This window comes from Anoplopoma fimbria, chromosome 15 (genome assembly GCF_027596085.1).
Source record: "Anoplopoma fimbria isolate UVic2021 breed Golden Eagle Sablefish chromosome 15, Afim_UVic_2022, whole genome shotgun sequence".
Lineage (NCBI taxonomy): Eukaryota > Metazoa > Chordata > Actinopteri > Perciformes > Anoplopomatidae > Anoplopoma > Anoplopoma fimbria.
Genome location: NC_072463.1, coordinates 5,213,027 through 5,240,253, shown reverse-complemented (window position 1 = coordinate 5,240,253; position 27,227 = coordinate 5,213,027). Strand labels below are relative to the sequence as shown.

General features: G+C 41.6%; 1 protein-coding gene across 6 annotated transcripts in view; it reads left to right on the top strand.

Moving 5' to 3' along the window:
• Positions 1-27,227, top strand: part of smoc1 (SPARC related modular calcium binding 1) — a 45,336-nt gene that overhangs the window by 14,712 nt on the left and 3,397 nt on the right. Inside the window, exons 2-14 of one of the 6 annotated variants that reach the window (XM_054613793.1) lie at positions 1,008-1,173; positions 2,133-2,216; positions 4,003-4,115; positions 4,292-4,391; positions 6,480-6,527; positions 7,433-7,453; positions 8,965-9,021; positions 9,441-9,521; positions 14,420-14,612; positions 16,647-16,729; positions 19,273-19,378; positions 19,988-20,232; positions 21,103-21,136. In XM_054613793.1, coding sequence (XP_054469768.1) covers positions 1,008-1,173; positions 2,133-2,216; positions 4,003-4,115; positions 4,292-4,391; positions 6,480-6,527; positions 7,433-7,453; positions 8,965-9,021; positions 9,441-9,521; positions 14,420-14,612; positions 16,647-16,729; positions 19,273-19,378; positions 19,988-20,232; positions 21,103-21,136 — 1,331 coding nt within the window. Of the gene's footprint in view, positions 1-1,007; positions 1,174-2,132; positions 2,217-4,002; positions 4,116-4,291; positions 4,392-6,479; positions 6,528-7,432; positions 7,454-8,931; positions 9,022-9,440; positions 9,522-14,419; positions 14,613-16,610; positions 16,730-19,272; positions 19,379-19,987; positions 20,233-21,102; positions 21,157-27,227 lie in introns of all 6 variants that reach the window. The other 5 variants (XM_054613789.1, XM_054613794.1, XM_054613790.1 and 2 more) reach the window with 5 other exon arrangements.

Below are 27,227 nucleotides of genomic sequence, written 5' to 3'. Positions count from 1 at the left end.
CACCTTCTTTCCTTCATACCTGCCCTTAATGAGATCTCCTGTGTCGGATCAAGAACTCCCACCAACACTATGCTGATTGCTTAAGAGACCTTGGGTGGAAAAACTGCATTTGGGAAAGGTTTTCACATGCACTTCCCTACTTGAGAATTGCTCGATTTTCTTTTTTTGGTCTTTTATGAAACAGGTGTTTGAGCAGACATAATGTTTAATCATTACATGCGAGGAGGAATCCAGAACTAATCAAGAGCTCCTGGTGTTTTTTTCAACAAGAGTTGGCTCAGATACGCTGCTGGGACACCTTTCACTGCAGAGGATTCTGGTGCTGCTCACTGCACACCTACTCTCTCTCCCTCACTAACCCACAACTCCATCTTCCTGGCAAACTTTGTGCTTCCCTGAAATCCTTCAGACCTTAAACATATTTGAGGCAGCTGCAAAGCCAAGAACCATTACTGCTGTCAGAGAGAAGGCCCACTTCCAACGGTAGAGTACAATCAACTAAGTAATAGATCACGAGTAAAGACCAGGGGAGAGAGGGGGAAGGACTCCCGTCGCTCTGAATGTGGTTTGGCTCCTTCGAAACTTAATCAAGGTTCAAACTATCCTCAGCCAAAGATCAATTAGATAAATTAGACTCCAGGTTAAGGCTTCAGAGCAGAGCTGGTCACAAACTCGTAACAGTAGCCTAAACAAAGAAAGGCAGCGGCCGTCAAGTGTTCGAGGAGGAAAGACATGTTTTGAGCAAAACGGGCGAATGACCCATGTGTCCAATTTGTACGTTAGTTTGGCATAATCTCAGATTGAGCTGAATGCAGCCTTTGTTCAAACACAGTGAAACTAGAAAGAACCAAAAGGAGCCAAAAAGGAACCACTTTTTTCATGGTATGAGAAAACAGCTCAATATTCTTCGGATGCAACTGTTGTGTTATGTGAAACCTTTAGAGAGTTAAATATGTCATATATTACATCGTTGTTAAGCCAACATGTTGCTGCGTTTCTCTTTTCAGTGGCTGATCGGAGACAGAGACAGTCACTGTGGGGTCATCTGCTCTCGGACTCAGGGGAAGCCGGTGTGCGGATCGGACGGCCGGAGCTATGAGACCGGCTGTGAGCTGCAGAGGGCGCGCTGCAAAGACAAAACACTGACACTGGCACATCGCGGCCGCTGTCGAGGTGAGTAGTTAACTCTGGTTTCAGCTCAATGCCAGTGGGTAAAAATAAAATCTACTTGCAGATGGAGTAATTTGTCATCGAAAACTAAAACTCAGATTTGTGAGTCATCTGTGACTTTGTAATGCCAGAAACTATTAACATTTTCATGACGTGCATGTTTGCACATTGTTTGTCTTTTTTCCCACACAATTCTTGTCAGCAGCTGGCACTGGAAGTCTCATTCACCGGAGTTTCCATGAATGCACTAACAAGGACTTTCTAAACAGTGTGTGTTTACATCTGCAGCACTCCTGGACTGTAATATAACGTTAAAGGATAAAATATATAATCTAGTCTTCAAAATGTACAGAAAATACTGAGATGAATGGAAGAGAGGACTTCGATTAGGGGTGAATGGTGGATAAAATACCCATATGTATATGTTCTTTTATATCACGACATCATTATGTTTTAATACATTTTCTGGAGAATCAAGTGGACTAACAAACCAGACAGGACTGTGTGTTTTCGGTAAATCCAGCAAAGTGAATACCGAAAAAATCCTTCACCTAAAAAAGTCCATCATTACATTCATACGTCAATCCTGTAAAATCCAATGCTGCCATTAAAGCAGTCTTGCTCAACGAGTTGCAACAATTTAAAAAAGATCTAATACATTCAGAGATGGTAAAGAATTTATATATATATATATTGCTTATATTGTCTGCTCCTTCCTCTATGGCTGCTGGAGAGGTTCTTCAGAAAATCTGTCTAAAAACATTTGGCCTGATATACAATACAGTTGCCAGTTGCATGCTGAGAACGTCGTCCAACAACTCGTTATTTTTGATACTTGATACAACAACAGTATTGCTAAGTATACAACAATATGGAGTAAATGGCCTAAAGTATGCATCTCTAGTATCACTTAACCATGCCATGACTCCACAAAGCTTTAACTGACTTGTTTTGTGTTTCAGGTAAAAATTGGGTGAAAATCGATCAGTTGCCGGTGGCTTCAGCACCAACATCCACGTCTGAGGCGAGAGACGTGGAGCTCAAAGGTAAGGCCAATAAACTACTTATAAATTTGATCAACAGGACTACAAACAGGGAGTGATTACGGGGAGATGAAGCTTAAATGGAAAGACTCATCCTCTGTAGCAAAGATTCAAAGCCAGCACTAAATCTGAGACTATATAATGTGAACTTAAAAAAAAGAAATGCACTGGTTAACTTGAGACGAAAGCTGTTGCAGCTTTGAATGAACACCAAGACAGAGAAGTAGAACTGAACAAAAGACGTCTAAAGTGGAACTGAACTGAAGATGTCTTTCATTTTCCGCCTCGCTGTAGGCGTGTAAGTTTTAACAGACCAGGATCACACACTCACTCAGTCTCTGGATGCCAGCCACTTAACAACAGCAAAGATTGATAGGTCTAGAGTCAAGGTTGGAACTTGGCATTTCCTCCCCTTTTTTTTTTTTTTTATTTTTTTTTTCAACCCCACTGTCCGTTAGGGAAAACAGCATTCCTGACCAAATTCATTTTTGGAGTGAATGTTGTTCCCTCTGTATGGTTATACACGTTTTTTCTTTCATAACATCAACGGTGTGCCAAGGAAAGGCGAGCTGGGCAAAGCTCTCTCACGGTCTTTGTAAATGCAGCAAGCCTGTTTTGTTGTAGTGAAACTGCTGCTTTATTTAGGCAGGCAGTTCATGAACAAACCCTTGTTTACCATGGCAAAGCCTGGTCAACGCCTATTGAGGTGTGCGTGAGATTCAGATAAACACAACTGATGAATTTTACTACAAGAGATATAAATTGCAAACTGGTACAGCGAGCAACAACAAACACATATCCATCCCTATAACAACAGGCAGAGCTGCTTATTCGTTATTTAACTATCAGTAATCAAAAACCAGCTCATTATTGAGAACAAAGTGATTATAAAGTGAAGGTTTTTTTCTGCCAGGTTAGGTTGTATTTGTTTTGCAGTCAATCAAACTCTCCTTACAGCATTGATAAATAAAGAAACAAGCTTTTGGACATGCGGTTATTTCTGCCTTGCCACTCGCATTGCCATAAATCAAGCACTACAATGTTTAATAAGCCTCATTTCTAAAGTAAGACCAAATGCACTCTCAGTTTAAGTCGACGTTTATAGATTTGTGTTGACATGTCTGTCCTTTTTTTTCTCGGTGACTTCATCCCTCAGTCCTGGCTCTGTCAGTCTTTTACTCTGGAGGAGACAACATGTCTGTCTCCTTTCAGGTCCAGAGACACTTTTTTTTAAACTTTTATTTACCCGGGGGGAATGTTTGCCAAAAGTGGAGGGCTGCGGTCGCACCGGTCAGCTCCTCGGTGTGAGTGTGTATACAGGAACAGTTGAACATGAGGCTCAACTCCACGGAGCTGCGAGTGCAATAAAAACAGTAGTCGCCGACGGGATTTTGAACCCGCTGGTGTGGAGCCCACTTCAGTCTCTGACCTTTCAGCTAATTCCATCTGTGTCCCCCGAGAGCAGGAAAACAGTCAGTCAGTCAGTCAGTTTCCACTGACATTTCAAAAATATCGCTGCGGAGTCCATGACGCACTAACAATGCGGTTTGGACGTAGAATTTCAAATTAGTGAATAAATAATAATCTTTTCCTTTCACGTCAATCAAAAAGGTGTCCTTAAGCAAGTCACTTGAACATCAGACGGCGCTAAGTGGCCAACAGTAGTGAACTGTGGTGGTACTGGTCATCTCCTCCCAGGCCTGAACGGGGGGTTGTTGGGACAGAACACAACAGCGGTGCTGTTTGTACACAGTGTGTGAGAGCGGACTGTCCTGTTAATCTGTTACAGATGCAGGTCAGTCCAAGTGTCGCGTTGAGAGGAACCAGGCTTTGGAACAAGCCAGGAGACCTCAGGAGTCCATGTTTGTCCCAGAATGCAACGAGGATGGAACATTTGCGCAGGTCTGTCTCGCTACCTCCGCAGATTTCATCCCCTTCTTCTTTTTCCTTCACTTTCCCAACAGTCTCTTGTGAATCATCCCCCTTCACATCATCAGTTTCACCTTTCTGTTAAATAAACTAACCAACTCATGTATATTACAAAGCTATTGGTGTGATTTACCTTTTTGCATCTGCAGGTCCAGTGCCATACTCTGACAGGTTACTGCTGGTGTGTCACCACTGACGGAAAGCCAGTGAGTGGCTCCTCTGTGCACAACAGGACCCCGGTGTGTTCAGGTACTGGGGGAGGGAGGGGGAAACAAGCCCGGCAACCTGTGGATGAAATGTTTTTCGTAAGAATCTTATCTTAACATTGGGAGCACAGCTTGCATCTGTCCTGGCTCAGCACTGCACACATTAGTGATTAGAGGTATTTGTGAAACCAGCTCAGCTCTATTCCGGAGTAATGTTTAACAGGTTGAATGATTTAAACTCACGTAGAAGGGTTGGATGTTTCCCGACAACTCTTTATTAGGGCGGAGAGGCAGCATAACGAGCATTCGAAATGTTTCAATGGTGGCTGCATTTGTAAGATCTTGGAGCCAGGAGTGCTGGGAAGCCAAGTCCCTGAGGTTTGAGCCAACTATCTTTCAGTCGCTTTAGGAATTCTAATTTTCGTCACAATTCAACTAGAAAGATAGTTTTAATTCATAGTTTTAAATCTCCTTATCAAACAAAAGATTCAGAATGCGTGCGTTACATATACGAGGCAGAACTGGAACTGAGTCACTATCAGTGAACTTCGCCTACGTCTGGGCCTTTGGGTTACAGTTAAAGAGGATCCGTCTTGCCATACGGTGGGCACATGTGTATTACATGTCATGTGGCATACAGCAGGTGCAAGGTCAACGAGAAGGCTAATGGCCATACATTCAGGGGCCTCCCGGCTCTCCCCCCTGTCTAACTACTCTCAGCAGGCGGAGAGGAGAGGGAGCGGTGCTCTGAACACTCGTCCTGGATGGGAACACTTTATGATAATCACCATCATTTTCCCTCAGAAGATAATACACAGGGGTCTTTGCCAGAATTGGATTGCACAGCCACTAGAGCATATGGAGCAAATTTTGCGTGGAGAGTGTGGTGAGAGCGGTCGCATGCCCCTCTGAAGCTGCTCAACAGACCGCCAGAGGCTTCCCGCTCTCTCCGTCTTTTCCTCCCTCAGTTTCCTTATCTCCTTCTCTCTGCCTCAATCCTCTCCGCCTTGTTTTATCTGCATTTCCCCCACTCGTGCCACTAATCACCTGTATGGTTTCTCTTGGCACCTGCTAAGTTGCAGTCCTTTCAGTAGAATCAGTAAAGTTCACAAATGGAGCATGGTTGCGTATCCATTCATTGAAAAAAAACAAAAACAAAAAAAAAAAACAAACACACTGCTTTTCCCCATTTACAAAAGCATTTTTTTCTGCACTCTATCAGCACTCAATGGAATAAATCATTTCAGTTGTCCAGGTTACATTAATGAAATTCAGTTCATGTTACAACACTGTCTCCACCAGTCTCATTTCTGTCCTGCATAAGATCCAATATCTTCATTGTTTCTTGCAAAGGTATGTATGACACTGGGATCCAGAATCTGGGCACCATGAAACCGTAAACAGCCGTAGATGCCCAACAAATAACCTTTACTGACATCCTCGGACGCCCCCGTAAACTATGACCCAAATCAATCATCTCACATACATTTGCAGGAAACTTCCGTGAATTTATGGGAACTCATGCTGGGACAAGTGGCTTGTCAGGTAGTAAATTCCCTTCCAGTTGCCTTCACTCAAACTTTCTCCACTTTGCCCTTTCATTGTAATTTGGTTGCACTGTTTAACTTTGCTCTTTTCCCCATGGATCCACGCATGCATGATTACTTGCATGCACCAAACCAGAATGATATTTGCAAACGTACAACTTCATTTAACTGCCTATCCACAGATGGTGCAGATCTCATGGGTTTGGTTTCTCATTAGTCAGCATTAAAATAACGCAACAAGCTTAATGTTTCAATATTGGCCTGCTATCAATCACTAACAGAATATACTCATCAAACTTTGTTTAACTAAGTCAAGATGTCAGTGTTGGGTTAATGTGGGACTTGTTGTGTTTAGTTGGAACGATCACATTTAATTCGAATTCATAAGAAAGGTATTAAGTGACTCAAGCTCTTGCAAAATAATTCATTTGAAATGTGGTGGTTCATTTTAAGTATTTCCTTTTGTTTCTAAATTGAATAAACAGTGTTTTGAAATTAAATTCTCTAATTGTTCCCCAGGAGTTATTGCTGCTGTTTAGTCTTTGCTTTGTACATGTTGTGTTTTTTTCCCCTTTTCTTTACAGGGTCAGTAACCGACAGACCACCCGGGCCACCGAGCTCTGGTAGAAAAGGTGAGATGAGATCTGCTGTAAGTTTGTGTGTGCATGCGAGTGACTTTTTTTCTATTTGTATGAAAGAGACCGTAAGAGTTCAAAATATCTCTTGACCGGGGTTTGTTCCATCTTAGCCGTGCAAAGTCCATGTTTGTGCAGAGTAAAAAGGGTACAGGACTGATGTTTCCCTTAGTGGATTGGATCTAAATGCTCTTTATAGCTAAATAATACATCTTAAAACTAGATTTTTTTTTTTTTGGCATGCAAGCATGATGCTGACAGTATGTTTCAAACAATGGTTTTGCTCTAGTCATGGGTTTCTTCATATTGTATTCGTTGCTGAAAGTGTAAATAATAAAAATGATATGGAATGACTAGCTCAATCCATTAAGAAAAAAACTGAAGTGAAAACTAATGCTAAGATTCTTTTAAACCCAGATGGGGATGGGCAGTCTCTCAGGGTTTCTTTGTTATAGAGCACTTTAGTTAGTCAAGTTAAGGGTTTGCTGTCGATGCTTCCATTAACTGTTTTTTTCCCACCTAGCAGTTTGTAGCTCACAGTCCAGACCTGGATCAAAAAGTAATTGACAAATACTGTGAGTTACAGAAATTGTTTAACATTAGCTCAGTATATCATCATCACTGTGATTCACATTGGACATTTAAGAAAGCGTAAAAAATAAGGAATCAAAGAAATACTGGTGCTTATTTCTGTCTAGTGTTGTGATCCAGGTTTGAGACCAACAAAGTAACTGCTGCTTTTATTATTCACAGTTTGACCAGATCAGGTCAGTTTGACCTCAAGTGTTTTTTAAATTTGCTGCCTAGCAATTTTATTTAAGGACCTACTTTAGTGTTTTTAGAATGACTCCAGTTCTCTGTGGTTTGCTTTTGATCACATTATTTCCTAAGGAATTTTCCAGATGCTACAGCACTGCACATGGGTGAGTATTCAAGGTAGCTGAATTCACAGCATCTTCTAAGATCCCTTACAACTTACCAATTTCTTAAATAGGACATTGACTCTTTCAGCCTGTACTAGACTGTAAAATGTAATGTTTGGGCTATGGTTTGTAAACACATCATTATATCAATATGAGATGCCATATTTAAAAACAAAAACATGAAGCCCACTTCATAGTAACTTGTAAACAAGTTTTGGATGCCAAAAAAATAATATTTATGGTGTCAACTCTCTAATTTGAACATTTTAAATACTTAATTTGATCAAATTCTGATGGTTTTTTCCCCCCCAAGGGATCCAGTGTTTAAGAAAGGTTTAGGGCTGCCGGGTTGAAGGAATTTCCCCGCAGTCATTATGATTTGGCTCAACAGTTCGATGTGTGATATTATTGCCTTTTATTTTGTGCAAAACATTTATTTATTCTTGTGTATTTATCCTGAGTTTAGTGCATTTTTAACAGTTTTCTATGTAGTTAGCATGAGGCTAAATCCAACCGAGAAACATTTTATAAGAGAGGTACTGCCAGGACGCTTCTTTTTAGTATCTTTTGAGAATGTAATGTAAATTCATCCATTGCTGCATATGTAAGGAACACAACTAAATCAGAATCATGTTTATCCTGAGGGTGATGCAGAAGCAAATACCATAAGGTAATCAAATCCTAAAGCGTGTATCCACCTGGGAAAATAGATGTTTTCATATTTCTACTGTACAAATGGCGCCGTGAAGTACAAATGGCTGATTGTAGCGAGGAAAGTCCGGGGGACAACTGGAAAGCATTCTTATTTTTGAATGAAATGAATATCCATAACAAGTTTCATCAAAATACGGACATTCCAATACGAGACTTCCTTCTCGGGGACCATGGAGTAAGTCAAGGGTGATTTTTGGGGGTGGAGCTGATCAGACCGTCACCCAAGTCATTGGAAATTATCCTCAGGAGACCACCAGTATCACCAGTATCACACACCAACGTCAGTGCACGGCTACTTCATACTTCATAAACCTGATGAGTGTTTGGGGCAGACCAACCAATCAGACGACGGACCGAATCAACATCTGCATCATCTTATTTTGACACTGAAGAAAGAAGTTCTTCACATTTGATTATTCACCTCTGTGTTGGATTAGTTGTGAGTGAGCTACAACTGCACTGCACTCATGCGGGTCCTGATGGGGAGGGCGTTCTCCTCATTTGTGTGCATGCGAGTGTAAGCATGTGTGGTTTGATGAAGTGTGCTAAATGTGCAGCCTGATGGTGTTTCGTGTGAGTGTGTCGGTGTGAGGAGTTGTGTTTATGTGTATGTGAGAGATGTGGAGCCACATGTGGGTGATTGTTTTTCTACTATTCTATCTTTCTCTCCCTCTGTTTTTCTATCTATCTTGGCCGGGCCATGTGCAAATCCCAACCATTCAACAGTTCTGGAGAGTAGATTGTATTAACCTCAATAATGGTAGTCTCTTTCCGTTTCTTTCTCACTCTCAACCCAGATGATGGCTCCAAGCCCACCCCCACCATGGAGACTCACGTCCCCCCTGAGGGTGATGGTAAGCCTCCTATTATTACCTCCTTCACCTGTAACATCTTGCCAAGATCGTCCCTTAGTTTTTCTGAGTTGTATGGGATGTTTTCAAAGCGATGCGGCTCACATGGTTTCTCTTTTATGCACTTTAAAACTGTTGATCCTCGGATTGTTCCGACAGCTCAGCAAAGCTGCAGTGTGTCAAGATTTTAATATTCAAAATCAAGACGCCATCTCTTCAGAAAGCACCATTATATTAAATGGAAAATTCCAGCTGTTGAAAATACCAGATGACATATTTGATATTTTTGGAAATGCTGGGATCTTCACTGCAATTTCAATTTTGGTTTTGTGGTCAAACACACGGCTGTGCAAGTGTTTTAGTGATGATCACCTGAAAGTATGGAAGTTATTGATCTGGGCTCTGTCTTCTTGTCATTACAGAGATAACGGCTCCAACGCTGTGGATAAAACAGCTGGTTTATAAGGAGAATAAGCAGAACAGCTCCAGTTCCAGAAAGCAAGGTGAGACAAAGAAACTCATCCTTATTCTGAGACTGTTACGCATCATTTCTTCCTTGATATGAATCTTTAATCAACACTTAAAATGGCTTAATAACAACAGGGCATCAATTCAGTGTCAACGCAGTACCCATAGATTGCTAAATCAGAGCCGTATCAAACACAAGTGGCAGTTTTGCGTATGGGAAGCCAGTGAGGGATCACATCGCTGAAACATATCACTGATAAACCCACCTCTCCTTCCAGTACAACCACCTACTCAAATATCACCCATGTACTGTTTTTAGGATACAATTATTAGCCCCATATTGATCTTGAAGATGAAAACTACGCCAAAAAAGTCGCCTAAACCCTAAATAAAGTGAACACAGTGAAAGTATCGTCTCGTCTCCGGTGTGACCGGTTTCAAAAACTAGTTTAAGATAAAAATGTAAAACATTCCCAGTTTGAGGACAAGGCTGTGCTGCCGGTTTTATGTTTCTTGTTTTTCTTTCCTTTGGTGTAATTTGTTTAGCTTTCTCCGTCTCCTTTTCAATTACGCCTCGGTGTGTTCACTTCCCTCTGGGCAGCTGGACTACTTTCACGCTTCTGCAGCAAGTCAGTGAGTGAAAGTGATAGGGGGAGTGTGTGTTTGTGTGTGTGTGTGTGGATGGATTTATTGGTAAGTTGATATATCGTTTGATTTTTGTCTTTTATTCAAAAGTCTGCAGAAGTTTTTTTCATGTCCTAGTTACCTTACATTACATTACATAGTTCTGTTGTGTTTCGTCTTCTAACTTGCCACTGGGGCGGTGCGATGGAGAGGTTTAACGTTTGTATAGTTTTGTTTCGGCTAATCATTTTTTATTTTACAGATGTTTTCTGAAGATATACAGGTTTTTGAAAATGAGCAGAATAGTTTAAACTGATCCTCAATCAAACGCTGTGTCCCCAGCATCAAAAACGTTATAATACAGTTTAAACACATTGGCCAAACTTCATATTTTGAATTAACATATCCAAATTGATCTCTCCACCACACGATAGGGAACATAAAAAGCTGATGGTATTATTGTTTTTTAGAGTGATGGCGATATGAAGTGGGGAAACTGTGGTCGGGGCAGCATTGTGGATTGTGTTTTAGATGAGAGAGATTCACTGTGACAGCTCTTTGAAACTTCTATGGAAACACCAGCTTCCTGTTTCCAATTAGCATCCGGTGTCCTCGCAGTACGAGCGACAAGGCCGACTGAGGGGGACATGTCATCACGTTTGAGAGAGACATGAGCGATGTGTGTGTCTGAACGGCATCTGTATGTGATTGCATACAGTATGCGTGTGTGTGTGCTTTTGGATGGGTGTATCAAAACAAGATTTAAAGCCTGTGTTAGTGAAAGAATGTGTGTGAATGTGCATGTGCATGTGCATGAAAATGGATGTGTTCCCGAGTGTGTTTCAGAGTTTGGCAATAAGAAACAACAACTCTAGTATTGCACTAAATTGGGATGTTCTCGTACTTAAGCATTTCTAATTTTGATAGACGTCTCTACTTTTTCTCCAACACATTTCAGAGAGAAATTTTGTAATTTATGATAGCTGTAGTTACTAAAGTAGTCACTTCAAAGATTCACATATCACATCCAACATAACATAAGATAAATGCAAAATATAACTGATATAATGCGCGCTTTCTTTTTGTCATTTCTTTCCTGCTCTACCTCACCAGATTCTTTCTTTGCATTCTCATCTGATTTGAAAACATTTTAATCCCAAAAACGTTCTTGTGACCTTCACTGCTAAAAATCTGTTTGCAAAGTAGAGAAGTTCAACAAATCATCAATATTTACAGTCTCTTTCTCCCTATACACTATAGAGTGCTGAGAAAGCAGCCGTCCTCTGTGCACATAAACTACGCTGATCTCTCCATAATTATGATTTAGAGCGATGCGGAGATTGTGTTAGTGAAACGTGTTTGCTTGGGCAAAGCGATGCAAAGATCATTTTTCAAAAAGGATGCTTTGTTGCCAGACTTTGACGTGCTGTTGTTCCAGTGCTGTGAGGAGAGGGAAGCGCTCTGTCATGCAGCTCATTTATAAAAGTGTCGGGGGGGAACCAGAACCTTGCTAACCGCTAACTCCCCCCCTTACGGTGAGGAAAAGAAAAGAAAAAAGGAAAAGATGAAGGGAAATAGTCAGATCGTCGCATCTTTGAGCATGACTTTGTATAAAAAGCTGCAGTCTAAAAAAGTTTATTCTAATCCTGTTTGCATGTGTAGTTTACGGCAGCTTGAACTGGTTTACTTTTAAGCACGATAAGCGATGACAGTAACACGTTATGACCAAACACGCCAACGAATGATGTGTTGAAAAGTAAGACAACTGTATTGAAAATGACGTTATCGTTTTGAGTGAACTCTCCATCATCTCTGGTCTTGTTTCCCTTTGGGTCATAAACACACATGCACCCACATACCTACTCACAGAGTTCCCCTATTACTAATACTTCCGCTATTTTAACAGCAAAGACGGCTCGCTATAGACAATATTGCAGTGATTACCCGACAGCTGAAAGCCATTGGAGTGAAGCGATGAGGAGAGAGCACTGTGTGGGGTGGGGGAAGCAGAGAGAGAAAGAAAAGGAAAGTGAAGGCATGAGGGATAAAACGCTTGGAGAGGTGGGAGGAAGGGATTAAAATAATGATAAAATGTATATCATAATTGAAGAGAAACAGAAATCAGAAAAAGAGAAAAGTTTTTAAATAGTTTCACTTTGTTTTTGAGCCTGGAGGACAAAGTGAAAGGCTTACAATAGGGCAAGTCTGATCTCATCAAAGGTACTGCAGATGTTCATCTTTTGTCCATTATCAGTCTGCCCTGAAGAAGAAATTACCACAACAACGAGCAAACAGTTCCTGACATCCACTTGTGTGGCTTTCTTTTCTTTCTTTTTTTTTCAGGACAATATTTGTTTTCCGAGGGTTTGTGTTTCTCATTGTTCGAAACATCGTTTCCTGCCAAGGGAAGAGAACTAAAAAAATTGAAAAAAGAAACAAAAATAAAAAAATAAATAGAGCAGAAATTCAGATATCCAAAGCAGGCAAAGAAGTCGTAGATTCAATTTCACCTCCACATAGAAAAAAAAGAAGAGAGGATTACATTGCAAGTGTCCAGCCATTTTCCATTTATATGTATGAAAACAATTTTCTTTTGGGATTCCTAGCGTCTGGCGCCAGCATAACCTCTGTATAATAAACACTGCTAAATAATTTGGATGTGAAGGAACCTTGGCGAGGACCAGAGGCCACGACACAGCGCTAAGAACACTTGAGTGTGAGTCTACGCAGGAGAGAAAAAAACAAAACGTCTTTGGTGTAGGCACACGTTTAGCTCTCTCTCTCTCTCTCTCTCTCTCCCTCTCCCTCCCCCCCTTCCTCCTCCGGGCCACTGCTGAACCTGCCAGAAAACAAACCTGGAGATACTAGCGACTTCGCCGTACTGCACTGATTATTTCTTTGCTTACTGGCACTGTGCGAGCTACCGGCCCTTATGGCTACTTATGGCTCTAATCAGCTCGATGATGTGAAAGTACAATCCTAAAAATAAAAAAAGGCTTGAAACGATTATTGTGACCCTCCTATCGCAGCTCAACGCTTCACAGAGCACTTGAATGTAAAACGAAGAATGGATCAGGAGCGGTAAAAGCACACTTCATCGCCATGGTAACAAGTTTAGCTTGAGGCTCTGTTGAACTTGGCTCAAGAGTGAGTGATGGACTAAATGAATGTGAGAGTAAATACGGTTTGGTGAGGCTGAGGCTGAACAGATCAATATGACAGATCGTGGTGGGAAACCACTTTCTGATACGACACAAAGAAGGACTTATAAAGGTTTTATGGTGGGCTCAGTCAAATTTGTCGATGGTTACAGAATATTTGGTACAGCTTGGTTAGGTTTGCTTGTGTCCATGGTACACAAGTGGTGGATAGCAGCCTCTCTGACACAACTTTTCGTGGAGCTTTCACTACATCCTACAGTCTTAATCAGCAGATTTAGTTTTCTGAGTCGTCTCAGATAGGTTCACTAATCATTTCTGATAACAGGTTGTTGTATATAGTTGCATCTTTCTACTAAGCTACAAAAAAAGCTAGTAAGAGGACCTTGAGTTACGTTTTTTTGCTACTAAAGTATTTCCAAGGCCAGTAATTAACATTCATGATCAAAATACCCCTCAATCCAACATTAAAACATTGTTTTGGAATGTGGTGATTGATGCCCGACAGTCATGCATTGAGTTGCTCTATAAAGTGAGCTGAAAAATGATAAATGCCATAGTGAGCACTTTTACCAACGAGTAGCTGGAAAATCCCAATCAAAACTGGATCGGAATCTTTATGTTGGGCAACTTCATGCTCCAAACAGTGACTTACACCATGTACAATATATAGAAGCATATCACTATAAATGCTTTGTTTAGTAGTTGCTAAAACGCAATTGTTTTGCTATGGCATGGTTTTCCTGAATTTACGTATTTCGATAACCTGGTTGTCTACAGTCTTTCATCTTATCCTACACCGTCTATTTACATCCAGCCAAGTTGGAAATGCTAGCGGTAGTAGTATGAAAAAGCGACAAAGTATATGTAGGGAGTAGGTTAAGGTACATGAATGGGTCAAAGTCAGTGTTTTCAACCAGGAGCCTATTTTAGAGTTTTCAGTTGCAGTTTGGTTAGGTTTAGGGAATAAAACTACTTGGTTAGGTTTAGGAAAAATAAACATAGCCTACAGTGGGCTAAATATATGCAAACAGTACCTTATGTGTGCCTAAGTAACCTGGGTTCTTATAGCATCTGCATTATTCTTTTTTTGTGTTTCTAGTTTCCCGGTTGTTGTGCCTCTGTATTGAGTGTGTTTCTCATGGTTTTAGAGAAGGTTCCCTCTTGTGACCAGGAGCGACAGAGTGCGCTGGACGAGGCTCGGCAGAATCCTCGTGAGGCCATTTTCATCCCCGACTGCGGGCCCGGAGGCCTTTACAAAGCGGTCCAGTGCCACCAGTCCACAGGCTACTGCTGGTGTGTTCTGGTGGACACGGGACGGCCCATCCCTGGAACATCCACCAGGTAATATCATTTATCGGAAAAATCACTTTTGAATATTTTCAATTTAAGTGTGTATTACATTAAATCAGTAGAGTAGCTTGTTTTAAGGAGTCTCTTATTTTAAGTCTGTGAATTAAACATTTTCTAAGACTAAGAGTCCATCACCATAGCAGCTCTATGAGGCTTTACTTAGGTATGTTTCTCCAAGCTAAATGCTAACATCAGAATGCTAACATCCTCACAGTGACAATGGTGACCATCTTAGTGGAGCGTGTTAGCATGCTAACTTTGTGAATCTCTTATAGGGGCCAGAGTAAAATTCAATGATTCACCAAAGACCTTAGGGTTCATCGACTGGGAACCACGAATGTCTGAAAGTCTGGTAGCATTTCATTGAATTAATATTGAGATAGTGAAATGGAAGAAAGTTTGACCATCTGGCGGCGCTAGTGGAAAGGTCAGGGAATAAACAAAATCACTAGGATTCATCTTGAGGGCATCATGGATACCTGTACCAAATATCAGAGCAATCCATCAAATAATTGTTTATATATTTCAGTCTTAACAAAAGTGGTGAACCAACCGACCAATATTGCAATCCCAAGAGCTAACGGCTAAAATGTATTTTTAATTGTTAAGACCTTAAATTTCTTGAGGAATTATAAATCAGTTGTTGACGTAATTGATGTAAGCTGCTGCTGCCTGTTCACTTGGCAAAATAATAAGCTCCAAGCCCTGATGGGAAAAATCCTTGAGCTGACCATAAACACTCAGCGTTTGGTAAGACGTCTGTTTTCAGTGCAGTTGCTGCTGTTTATATTTCTTTCATGGAAATGGCGGAGGCACAGTGGGGTTTTTGCAGGAGCTGTACGTCACAGGGATTGAGAATAGGCAATGTAGAATAAATGATGCCCATTGCTCATGATTTGGTTGTTTAAAAAACGTGAATATTACAACTTGAAACACAGTGACAGGTAGATGGAAAGAGATCGGATGTTTGAAAAACTGTCAGCATGCTCCGGTAAATAGATGAGCTGTTTTTGTTCCAGAAGAGGCATCATCATTCTCTTTGCTACAAGAGGGTTTATGCTTTTACAGGATGAGGAACAGACTATCAGAGAGAGTTGGTTGTTGGTCTTACTATAGTTTGAATACAGGACAATGCAGGTTGAGTTTCAAATCAATTCAATAAACGTGATTTTATTATTGACAGCCCCACAAAAAACTAAAATAAATCACTTTCACGGAACAAATTCTCATCTGCATCTCAGATATATTGAATGACACCCTTGAGGCGACTATATCTTCACGTGAAAAAATATTTTCTGGGGGTCTAAACCTCATGTCACTCTTCCCAATTTCTTTCATCTGGACAGCTATGTGCAGACTCATGCATCAGACATTTCTTTTTGGATGAATGGCTTAGCAGACTGTGAAAAAATAAAATGACAACTTGCTTTTATGTTGAAAAAAAAAAAAAAAAAAAAAAAAAAAAAAAAAAAAGGCAAATGAGACACACATGCTCAATTTTCCATCCTACATGTCTGCAGGAACCACTGATACAATGGCCAGGAGAAAACGAGTCATGCCATGTATAATGCCGAACAGTTTGTTATGGCTCTGAAGCAACTCTTCATGCACGTCAAATCAAATTAAGAGAGGCTAATCACTTCAATAATTATTTAGAGATCAACAGTGAATACACAGATTAAAGCCAAACAGCAATAGGTTGTACGGTAGTTTTATGAAGCCAGAACGGCATGAATGAGTACAGATCCATGCAGTGAAGAGATTAACAAGAGAGCATGTTTTCATAATGAGGAAAGACAAAGATATTTCTCCTGCATCAAAAATGTCTCCAGGTTTTAAGCTCAAGCTCAGATTGTTCTGTGGACCGAAAAGGAAAGTCTTTTGGGGTGTTTTGCTAAATTTGACATCATGGACGAGCCTCCCCTTTTGCTTCTGCTGTTCACACATTGCTAAGACAGGTTTATTCTTTCCTTCTTCTGCCTCATGCAGCCATGTTCCCGCTGTCCTCTCCTCTCTGTGTAACAGGTACCAGACGCCAGAGTGTGACGGCGCGGCGCGATCTCGCATCTCAGACACTGACGATCCCTTCGAGGGCAGGGACCTGACAGGTTTTTGGTTTTTTTTCCTTCTTCGCTTTACACTGCAGTTCAATTTATTTTGGGACTTTGGGGATTGCAAACATTTTTTGGGGACTTTTAACAAGAGTTTTAACAAATTAGGAAGCTTAAATATTCACTAGTAATCCTGCAAAAGTTTTGATAATGACAAGACCTAGGAGAAAAAAAAGACATTCCTGATGCTTGCTAAACCACGAGCTCTTTAGTTACGGTTGCTATGACTTTCAAGCTTATGATCTTCCACATCTCATCCAGTTTATGATATTTTGGGGAAGATTACAATTTAAATTCTTAGTATTTTTTTGACAGTGGACAAAAGCAGCTTCTCATTCCTCGCTAACCCGAGCAGGGCTTAGAGCGATTTTTTTAAGATGTGGATTGTCGACGTGTTTGGCCAACATAAAGACATTAGAATAGAGAACCACACTGTTGGATCCACTAAGAAAAACTTTTTCTACTGTATTTTTTTGTGTGGAAATGCTTTAAAAAAAAATGTATACGTGTATCTCTGTTAGCACAGCTCCATTGAGCAAGCTCAGAGACTTGGAAAAAATGGGTTTCCACCTTTACAATAACTGACCAGATTGAGGGTTTGGATTTAGAATGGTCCACTTTCTGCTGTTGGATTCAATGGCAGCAAAGATCAGAGAGGTGGTAACCTCGGCTCATACTCCTCTGCCCGTGTTACTGCTCACTTACTTCAGCTGCCCTCGTGTTTCCCCATTATTTAAGGTTGCACTGTAACTCTTATTTAATCCCCCATCTGGTGGATTTACAGAGTCGAGCATGACTCCTGACTGTGCAGCAGATGTGTGGCATGTTTTATGGAAGTTGCGAGTGTTGTGGGGGTGCTGGTGCGGCTGTGGGGGGGCTGCTGGGGGGTGTTGGGAGACCACGGGGTGCTGAGTGGAGATATTTTTACGTACTGTAGAGGGATGTTCTGAACCGCCACAACAAAGCACGATACTTCATGGTCGTCACATGGAGGCAGGAAGAGAGGAGTATGCTAGAGAGGGGAGTCTGTTAACAGCATGCAGCTACAGGTTCAATCCGTCTGTGCACAGAGCGGCACAATAGCACCTCTGTCATGGCACATAAGAGCTCCTCCCCTGAGACCAGAGGCTGGGGTCTGATAACTTCTAGTTCAATCAGTTCAGGAACTGTTTTATGTTCAATGACATCTTGTCCGTCAACAAATGCTGCATCTGTGGAGCAGCGAGAGCCACAGTGACGCAGATGTGCTACCAAACTCCACTCTGGCAACTTAACCAGCTGCTCTGTGGTCAGTTTATGAAGAGAGAAATGAGCTTATGTTTGTGAATCCAGCTTTATCTGGAGAAAAGTTTAAAATGAATTTTTCTGTAGGTACAAAAGTAGGAAATTAGCTCCAGAATTGAGTTTTAACCACCTGTGGTGTTGATGATTGATTAATGTTTTAAATCAGCACAACCTTACTTACTTATTCATTTCTGACTTGTCTCTATATTTTTCTTTTGTTCTTGTGAAATGGATAGTTGGAACTCTTTCATGCATTAAAGATTACTCTGAATAATCTCTGTACTTAAACCACCCACGGGTTATAAACACATGCAGCCTGTGAATATGCGCCACAGATAAACATTGCTTTATTTTAATGGTTTCTAAAGCCCCCCCCAAATAAATGTGATGAGCGTGTTTGGATTTGAATGTGCTTAAAGACCAAAACCCAGAAGACCCAGAGCCTGTTGGACGCTGCCAGAGGTCCCATGCCACACTGTGCCCTTGACACCTTGCCACATAGGAGGCATACAACATAACGGTTTGCGCTTCATAACACCCCAATTTAACACTTGGATTAAGGCACAGCGAGGCAGTGCTCCTCAGAGCTTGTTGCGTCCTGGAAATGCTAATTGGATTCACCTGGCGGCAGCAGACCACCTCCCACAGAACCCCCTAATCCTGAAAAGACGGGAACGGAGCAGAGAACAAGGAGGCCTCGAACGCTCAGAGGAAGGGGAGGAGGGGATCGACTGGGAAAGCTCGAGTGGAAAAGACGGAGAGACTGAAAAAACAAAAAAGAAAAAAGAATGAGAAGATTAGTTTACTATGCAGCTGCGTTTGAAGTTTCCCTTTAAGAGACACAATTAGGAGGGAAACATTTGCACTGGTTTAGCGTGCTATTAAAAGGCATACATCTGGGCAATTAAAAAAAAGAGGTGTTCAGAATTGTGTCATAAAAGTTAACAGGTCTGCACTGCTCAACACAACTCTCATCACCGCACACTTCTGTTCCGCCTCTCGACATGTGCCTCGGCTCTGCTTTTTCTGAGCGCATACAGAACAACCAAACTATGTAATTCAACTTAGAGTTTGGTTTGTCGTTAGGCTGTGGACAAGGTTTGAGTGCTTTTTTTTTTTAACTGTGTAACAGTTTCTGTCATTCTGGTTCGCTGATGTCGAGGCTTTAGTGGCTCTTCGGCCTCACTCTGCCGTAATGACTCAAACTAATTGTGGAAGGTAAATTTCGGTGTGTTCTTGTCTTTGATTTGTGCCAGGCTGCCCAGAGGGGAAGAAAGTGGAATTCATTACAAGCTTGTTAGATGCCCTCACCACAGACATGGTGCAAGCCATAAACTCACCAGCCCCCTCCGGTGGTGGGAGGTAAGTAATATCACGAAACGTTGAAGACGTATAAGAGTTATTGTACCTCATCAGGATACCTCATGGCAGATCCTTCATGGGAAACTTCAACCTCTTCTGTTTTTTTCTCAAATCATCCCTCGCTCTGGTTTTCTGAATTGAACACTAATATTTTATCTCTGACATGCACAGATCTTGGCACAGACGCTGACAGGGTTGGAATACGTGGAATACTAATGAAATGTCCTCCTGGGCTGTAATAAAAAACACGCTGTCAGTTTCTGACATAAAACATGACTGCCTGAGGTATCCGGATTAACATCTCCTATTGCACAAAAGATGTTGTGATTTAATTAGAAATCAACCAAAAAGACCAATCTTTTTTTTAGAGTGAAGTTATGTGATGTCCACTAGCAGATAAAGAATCGCTTATCATCTCATCTACAAATTCAGTGCGTTAGTCTTTTGTATTTTTGTTGCTTTATTTGTGTTTTATTGCTGTGAATAATGATGAAAAGTTATTCCTGCCTTTAAACTAGATTTTAGTTCCTTACTTACATTCATGCCAATCATTCCGGGTTTTGTAACATCAATGTTTTCATTCCCATCTGTGCCTCTAATCCTAACCAGGTTCGTTGAGCCGGATCCCAGTCACACTTTAGAGGAGAGGGTGGTGCACTGGTACTTCGCCCAGCTGGACAACAACGGCAGCCACGACATCAACAAGAAGGAACTCAAGCCGTTTAAGAAGTACCTGAAGAAGAAAGCCAAACCCAAGAAATGCGCCCGCAAGTTCACCGACTACTGCGACCTGAATAAGGACAGATCCATTTCCCTGCAGGAGCTGAAAGGCTGCCTGGGCGTCAGCAAGGAGGGTAAGAGGAACAGGAACTGAGGGTTGAGAGTGGGTTGGCAGGGTCATAGAGAAAGGTCATGACCCCAGTGTGAACCTCAGGCCAGCTGGGAGAATCTGCACAGAGTCTTACGCCCTTTGGCAGGCAGAGTCACAGCTACTTTATTGAAAATAAATCTAATTAATCAGCTTTTAGACATGTCAAATTGAGGATTTACGGGAAAGAAAAGAGGTACTTGGTTGTGTTACCATTTTCCATGTGTTGTTTCTTTTTTTATTGCCAAGTTACAAGTGTAAAATACAATAAAAAGAAGCATTTCTATTTGTTCCCACAATAGATTTTGACTAATGCTTTCAACATGTCATAGTTTTAAAAAGAGTCAGGGATGAAGTAACTGCAGTGCATGTGACAAACAGATGTGTTGGCCGTCTAAATAAGGTGCACTTCTCCAGTTCATGATGAATATTTAGACCAGGCATTAGTGGAACCAGACACTGTCTCATTACTACAACTATTCATCATGAGTGTACACACTGGTCATAAAAGAGATCATTAACAAAACAGATCCCAGTGAGACACTGCTGCCAGTTACACTCCAAATTAAAACAAATGAAATAAATGTGTAAGTATTTACGAGATGCTCAGAGGTTGTGAAACACATTTAACACACAATTAAATTGTCAACTTTCAATTCATAAAAGAAAAAAATAGTATATTTTGTATAGGTAATGAAAAGTAATGAAAACATATTCTGCTTTACTCAAAGTGTACAATAGGTATTTCATTTATTATTTCATTTCATGGCATATTTGAAGTTTCAGTAACTCAAGAAGAATAAATCCATCTCCATCAAGTTCAATATTTGTTTTTGTTTTTTTCCTCTTTCTGCAGGTAGCTCAACAACAAGTGGCAACCAAGGGTCAAGGCAAGGGACAAAATTGTTCAGTAAGGCAAACTAATACGCTTCCACTAACTCTGGCTGCCTCTGGCTTTGAGTGCTGTGCTGTAGTCGGCTTATTGTGTAACCCATTAACATTCACGTTGATGAAATGCATCAGTCTGGAGTAGATACAGCTAGTTGACGGAGCAGCGTTTGATTTACATGCACAGCTTTATGTGAGTAAAGTAAGTTTGAGGTCTATGTTCTTGTTCTTGTGTGTGGATGTGCAGTAATGTGTGGTGTGTGTGTTTGTGTGTGTCCATGTCTAAGGTTGTGTGATTCAAGTGGTTTAATAAGAGTCAGATTTTGCTTCAAGTGAGTGACATTTCATATCAAGATACAAATGACATTTATCTTTTACTGATTGACAAGCCTGAAAAGCATTAGGCCAACTCTTAAGATTACCTGTGTAGGGTTTCCACTCTTAATCATTTTCATTCATTTCTTCTTGAATCAATCATTTTGTCTGTAAAATTAAGAAATTTGTGAAAATGCCCGTTATAAATAGATAAAGTCCCCTTCAAATGTGTTTTATTTTATTGAAGCATCAGTCCAAAACCCAAAGATATTTTGTTTACTATCATTTGTGACAAAAAAAAAAAACAGCAGATCATCACATCATGGCATTTTAGTTTTAAACACAGCTAAAACTTTTAATCAAATATTAAAGTGGCTGCAGATTAATTTGTTAGCATTTGTTCTCGCTCTAGACCTTTGTGACATCTTTGTTTTGTTCCTACTTTAAAAAAAAGACGCTGGCCAAAAAAGTAAATTAATGCCAATATATGTTATAGGAAGTTTTTTGGATTGTGTTTCTATCTTTTCTATCGTTTTTCTGCCTCCGTGCCCCTCTATTGAGTAGTTATTGGTCCCGTAAATGCCGTTGACTCTTTAGCCGGTTCAACGCCACATAGCACTGAGGTCATGTGTTTACCCTGGCGCTGCCCAGCCACCGCCTGCAGAACAGTGGCTCGGAGCGGGCATAGCGTCAGGCCTCTCGGACCCCGGGGCGCAGCTGCCAGGATCAACAGCCCCGGCGTTGGAGGAGCAGAGAAGGTCGCTCGGCTCGGTTGTTTTTCCCCTTTGGTCAACAAATCTCTCACCTTCATGCTTAAGAGCTGGAGGCAAAAGGCCTGACAGCTTTATACAGCTCCTCATGCTGCCACTCAGGCACTGTGAGCTGGTGACGATCGTGGAGAGAGTGAGGCATGTACAGAGAGAAGGAGAGACGGAGAGTCTGTAAGAACATGTGGCAGCGTTCTGCCTTGACTAAGATGGACAGCCGTTGTGCTCAGGTATGCCTAAGCTGATCCTAAATGGCCTGGATCGCTTTAAGTCAAGCTGCCTCTGTCAGACATTAAATCTTATCATGCTCTGTCGCAGCTTTGGATCGTCCCTGCAGTGTTGTTGGACATATTTACAGTTTGCAGTACGTGCTTTTTTTTGGTGAAGGATTGTGAGCACGTAGGGCAGAGAGGAGCACATCTGTATGAGGCTCCTCGCTTTCTAAACGTTAGCAACAGCAAAAGAAAACATCTGAATACCTTATGTTGTATTTGGGAGTGCTGCAGAGGGTGGCATCCATCCTCTGGTGGGACTGGAATCCTCATTATGGATGAGATGTGTAACAGAAGACCAGGGCAGCAGGCCTGGTAGTCCAGACGGTCAAAGCATCGTGTCTCCTTCACTAGAAACGAACAAAACAACAACAACAACAACAACAAGGTTTCACTGTTAAAATTGTTGCAACGGGACAGAATAGTCCATGATGTTCTTTTCAAAGGTCTTAATTCCATTTAGAAAGACATAAACATGCTTTTGAATAAGTGCTAACACATGCGGGTGTGCATGTTTTAATGCTTGCACGCACAAAGAACGACCGAAACATGGGCAAACACGATTATGAGATATTAGGGGATCTGTTGTGGATGCTCACAGAGGTTGTTGTTTGCAGGATGCATCGGCTCTTGTTGAGCACGAGTAATGTATACTTTATGCACAAACTCACGCAGAAGCAGCATCGAAGAGATTTTGTTACATAGAGGTTGATTGATAGACAGCGATGGACCGCTGTCCTTTTTAACCACTGGATCTCTTTAACTTTGTGACGGTCGATTTTTGATAGAAAGTTAGTCTCACATTCTCTTTTATAACAATCTGGAGAACCATTTAGCAGTCCAGCAGTCTTCTTCCCCAGTGAAAAAGTTGAGGAAATTCTAAAGTCAGCTGATACTGTGATCTGGTGTCGTGGTCGTTCACTTTGAGCACAAATCAGGTCATTTAATATCTCGGCCATTTAAAACTAGAAGTTAAACACAGGTATGCATCAAGCCTCTTCACTTGTAGCCAACTTATTGAGTATTGAAATGAATGGGACTGTGGTAAATGGCCTTCTGGGTTTTGAGTGTAGTGACTGCAGCAGGACACGTCTTCACAGCCGGGTGCGATACGAATGAGCGGATATCCCGATGAAGACGTCCTAGCCTGCTCTGTGCGTCAGAGAACAGGCTCGGCGATGTGCCGCTTGTATTAAAGAAATGCTCGAACCTGGCTTTGGATAAAAATCGCCACCGACATCCTGACGTTTCTGTTTTCCCTCCAGTCTACAGATATCAAAAATGTATCATTCTAGTTGAGGAAATCCCCCCAAAATAAGAACAACTAAGTTATTTAAAAGTAAATAATCATTATTAATATTTATGAATGAATAACTTAGACACTGACAACTTGGGTTAAAATAAATCTCATCCCTTTCACTCGTAGTATATCTGGCCAATTTTTTGGCACCCCATTCCCCAAAGTCTGCTCGCTGTATGTCAGGAAGAGGTGTGAAAATACAGGATTTCCACATTTTCAGGAGGAACATCTCAAGAATCATCAGGTTTCAAGGGAGTTATTCAACCTGAGTTTTGTAGGACAGTAAGAAGAGAGAGTAAGCAACCTTTGAAGAGAAAGATTTATATTTTACTTATAGAAAATGAACAATTAAAACCTATTTTTCACAGTTATTCTGATATCAATAATTACTGATGACTAAGGGGGGACATGAGGAATGTTGCCACCTCGTCACAGAAAGCATTCAACCTGACCAAGGACATTTCAAACTTCCTGCTCTGTTAAGCAGGTGAAGCCTGCATTGACATAAGCAGTCAGATGAGCAGATGGTGTTATTGTCCATCTCCTCTCCTCTCTTCCTTCCTTTCCTCGTCTCCTTCCCTGTTCTCTTCTCTCTCTCTCTCTCGTCTCTTCCTCTCCTGTTTGTCCTGGCTGTGTCCGTCATTAGGCAGGAATGAAAGGAGGGCATTATGAGGCAGGCCTGGCACCGAGGCTGCAGGACCATTAGAGAGCCCAGAGCCCCGTCCCCTCAGAGCCAACGGCAATATCTCCACACACCACTTGTGTTTTAATCACTGTGACATCAGCTCGTAACAGAGAGGACCGCGGTAGTTAGATGAGCTCTACCTGTTACTCCGGTGATGAGTTTGTGACGGTAAACTCAGACCTGTGTATCCTTCAAGCCAAGTCATCCCCCCCCCCCAGCTCCTGAGCCAAGTGTCTTTATCATCTGGTCCCATGTGAGGCCGAGGCGATTCACCGCTAGACGGGATCTGCTTTCAGCTCTTTATCACAAGTGGGGCCAAGGTGTCCGGGGAGAGGCCGGGTGAGCTTTGTGTTGTTAATGGCACAGACAGTGTCCTCAGTGACTTGGGGGAGGGGGGGGAGGGAGAGGGAGGGAGGGGGAGGGAGGGAGAGGACCATTCGCTGCTCTGGAGCCCCGTAATTGCAAAAGCCCGATTCATCACGACAACAACGACATTTATGTGAGCTAAAGAGAGGAGCAGCATGACTTCACCGGAGAGAGAGAGAGACAGAGACACAGAGAGAGAGAGAGAGAGAGAGACAGAGAGAGAGAGAGAGAGAGAGCGAGAGCGGTATCAGGACATACTGCTGAGCTGCATAGTTTAAGAGTTAGAACATGTCACTGATGCTGCCAAGGTAAAGGGATTAGGACACTGAACGTACAGAAATACTTCAGTTCTTGTTATTGAGTTGCTTAGTCTTGCTTGAATGTTACTTAAAGAGCCATTAACACCACGTAGGCCAAACTGCAGTCAAATAACAGCTGGTCTGAATCTGAGAGCTAAACTATTTTTACATTCAAGGATCCCTTCTTGATTTCTTTATAACCAGTTTTCCCCTCAATTCATGTTGCCAGGCCGAAGGATGCCAGCGTTGGCTGGTCAGTCCTCGTATCCCTTTATATTATTATATGATCCTAACCAAACAAATAATCTACTGAAGATGACTACTGGTGGGATTAACGGGGCATTTACTATGGTTTTTAGGTTCCCGTGAGGATGGATTGTAATGATAATGGTGTCCCCCGGATCAGGCAAACATTTCTATTTATACATAAGAAATGTAAAAAATAAAAGATTTAAATGTAGTGAGCACATTCCTGCTCCTCAGAGGATGAGCCCCTTTCATTTTGGACTCTAAGAGCTCTCCTTTGACTCCTTCCAGTAAGAATGTTTCCTCATTTCCCTGGCATTGAAATGGTTTACACAAGTTTAAATGTAGACTATTCCTCTAGTTTAAAAGTAAGAAAAGACACAATTTAATCTACAAGGTTAAACATTGTGCAATAAAATATTGAGAACATTATAAGAGCCATTTGAAATCGTTCATCACATTTTCATAAACCAACTGTGGTCTAAGAAGAGTTCAGGGTTCAGCATTGCTTCAATATTAGAATCTTAACGTGCAAATCAGATTAAATGATCTAGCTGGCGGCCACTTTCTTGATTCAATTGTATATTCATTTGTTGGTTTTTGCACTGAATTTTTCTAGCGTGGTGCAATTGACTGCAACATCTTTTTTCCCCTCATACTTTTTTTCATAACCATTTCTTCAAACTGTTTCTGAAATATAGTTCTCTCCTTACATACTGTTTGCCAAAACGGTTGTTGTGGTGGCTGGTGATGTGAGCCACATCCCTCCTTAAGCATTGGGTTTGTGTTTAAAATGAAGAAAGAAAATATGTTAAACCCAGAGGATAGAAGTTGATTCATTGTTGTGTTTTTGTAACAGACCGTTACAAAAACCGACATTTGTTCCCATAAAAATGTCACAGCTGAGACTGCAAACAGCCGTCTGGATCCCACTAGTCATGGCAGAAACAGGTTGGGGTAACATTTATTTCATACACTTAAAGTAAAAGGTGAAAGCACCTCACTACAGGACTCGTGTGGAAGATAATCTGTGATTTATGGAGCGCCGCAGGGGTTGTGATGCTTTTAAAGTTTGAACAGAATATTTGACTGTGGAGCGAATGCATCGTCTGAGACCTGAAGCCGGACTGACATAACCAGCACTGACAGAGGGTGCACCTGCACATCCCCCACCCCCCCACGGGCTGCTGACACACACACACACACACACAACCTCATATAGGCCGGTAGGAGGGACTACACACACACTGCATGTTCACATACCTGCAAACACAACATAGAGATAGAAGGAAAGACATACATATACACAGAAACACAGCCCCGTTCCGAATGCACAAATATGCAAACACACAAACACACACACACACACACACACACACACACACACACACACACACACACACACACACACACACACACACACACACACACACACACACACACACACACACACACCCTCTGACAGCCATCTGTAAGCAATTTTAGCTCTTTACCCATCTCCTTTTCTCCCAGGCCTCTCCTCTCTCTTTCTCTCTCTCTCTCTCTCCCCCCCACCCACTCATCTGATTGATGAGTGAGCAGTCAATCCCCACTGACTGTCCCAAGCAGTTTCAGCACAAATGCAACACAACACAACACAACACAACACACACACACACACACACACACACACACACACACACACACACACACACACACACACACACACACACACACACGACTTCAGAGAATGTTGAGTTATAGCTCGGTGGTCACATAACGTCAGCACGTGTGACGGTGCGTATGGTCCGTTTGAGTGTAGGTGGAGAACAGCTGCTTAGCAGTCAAACTTTAGTTAGTAACC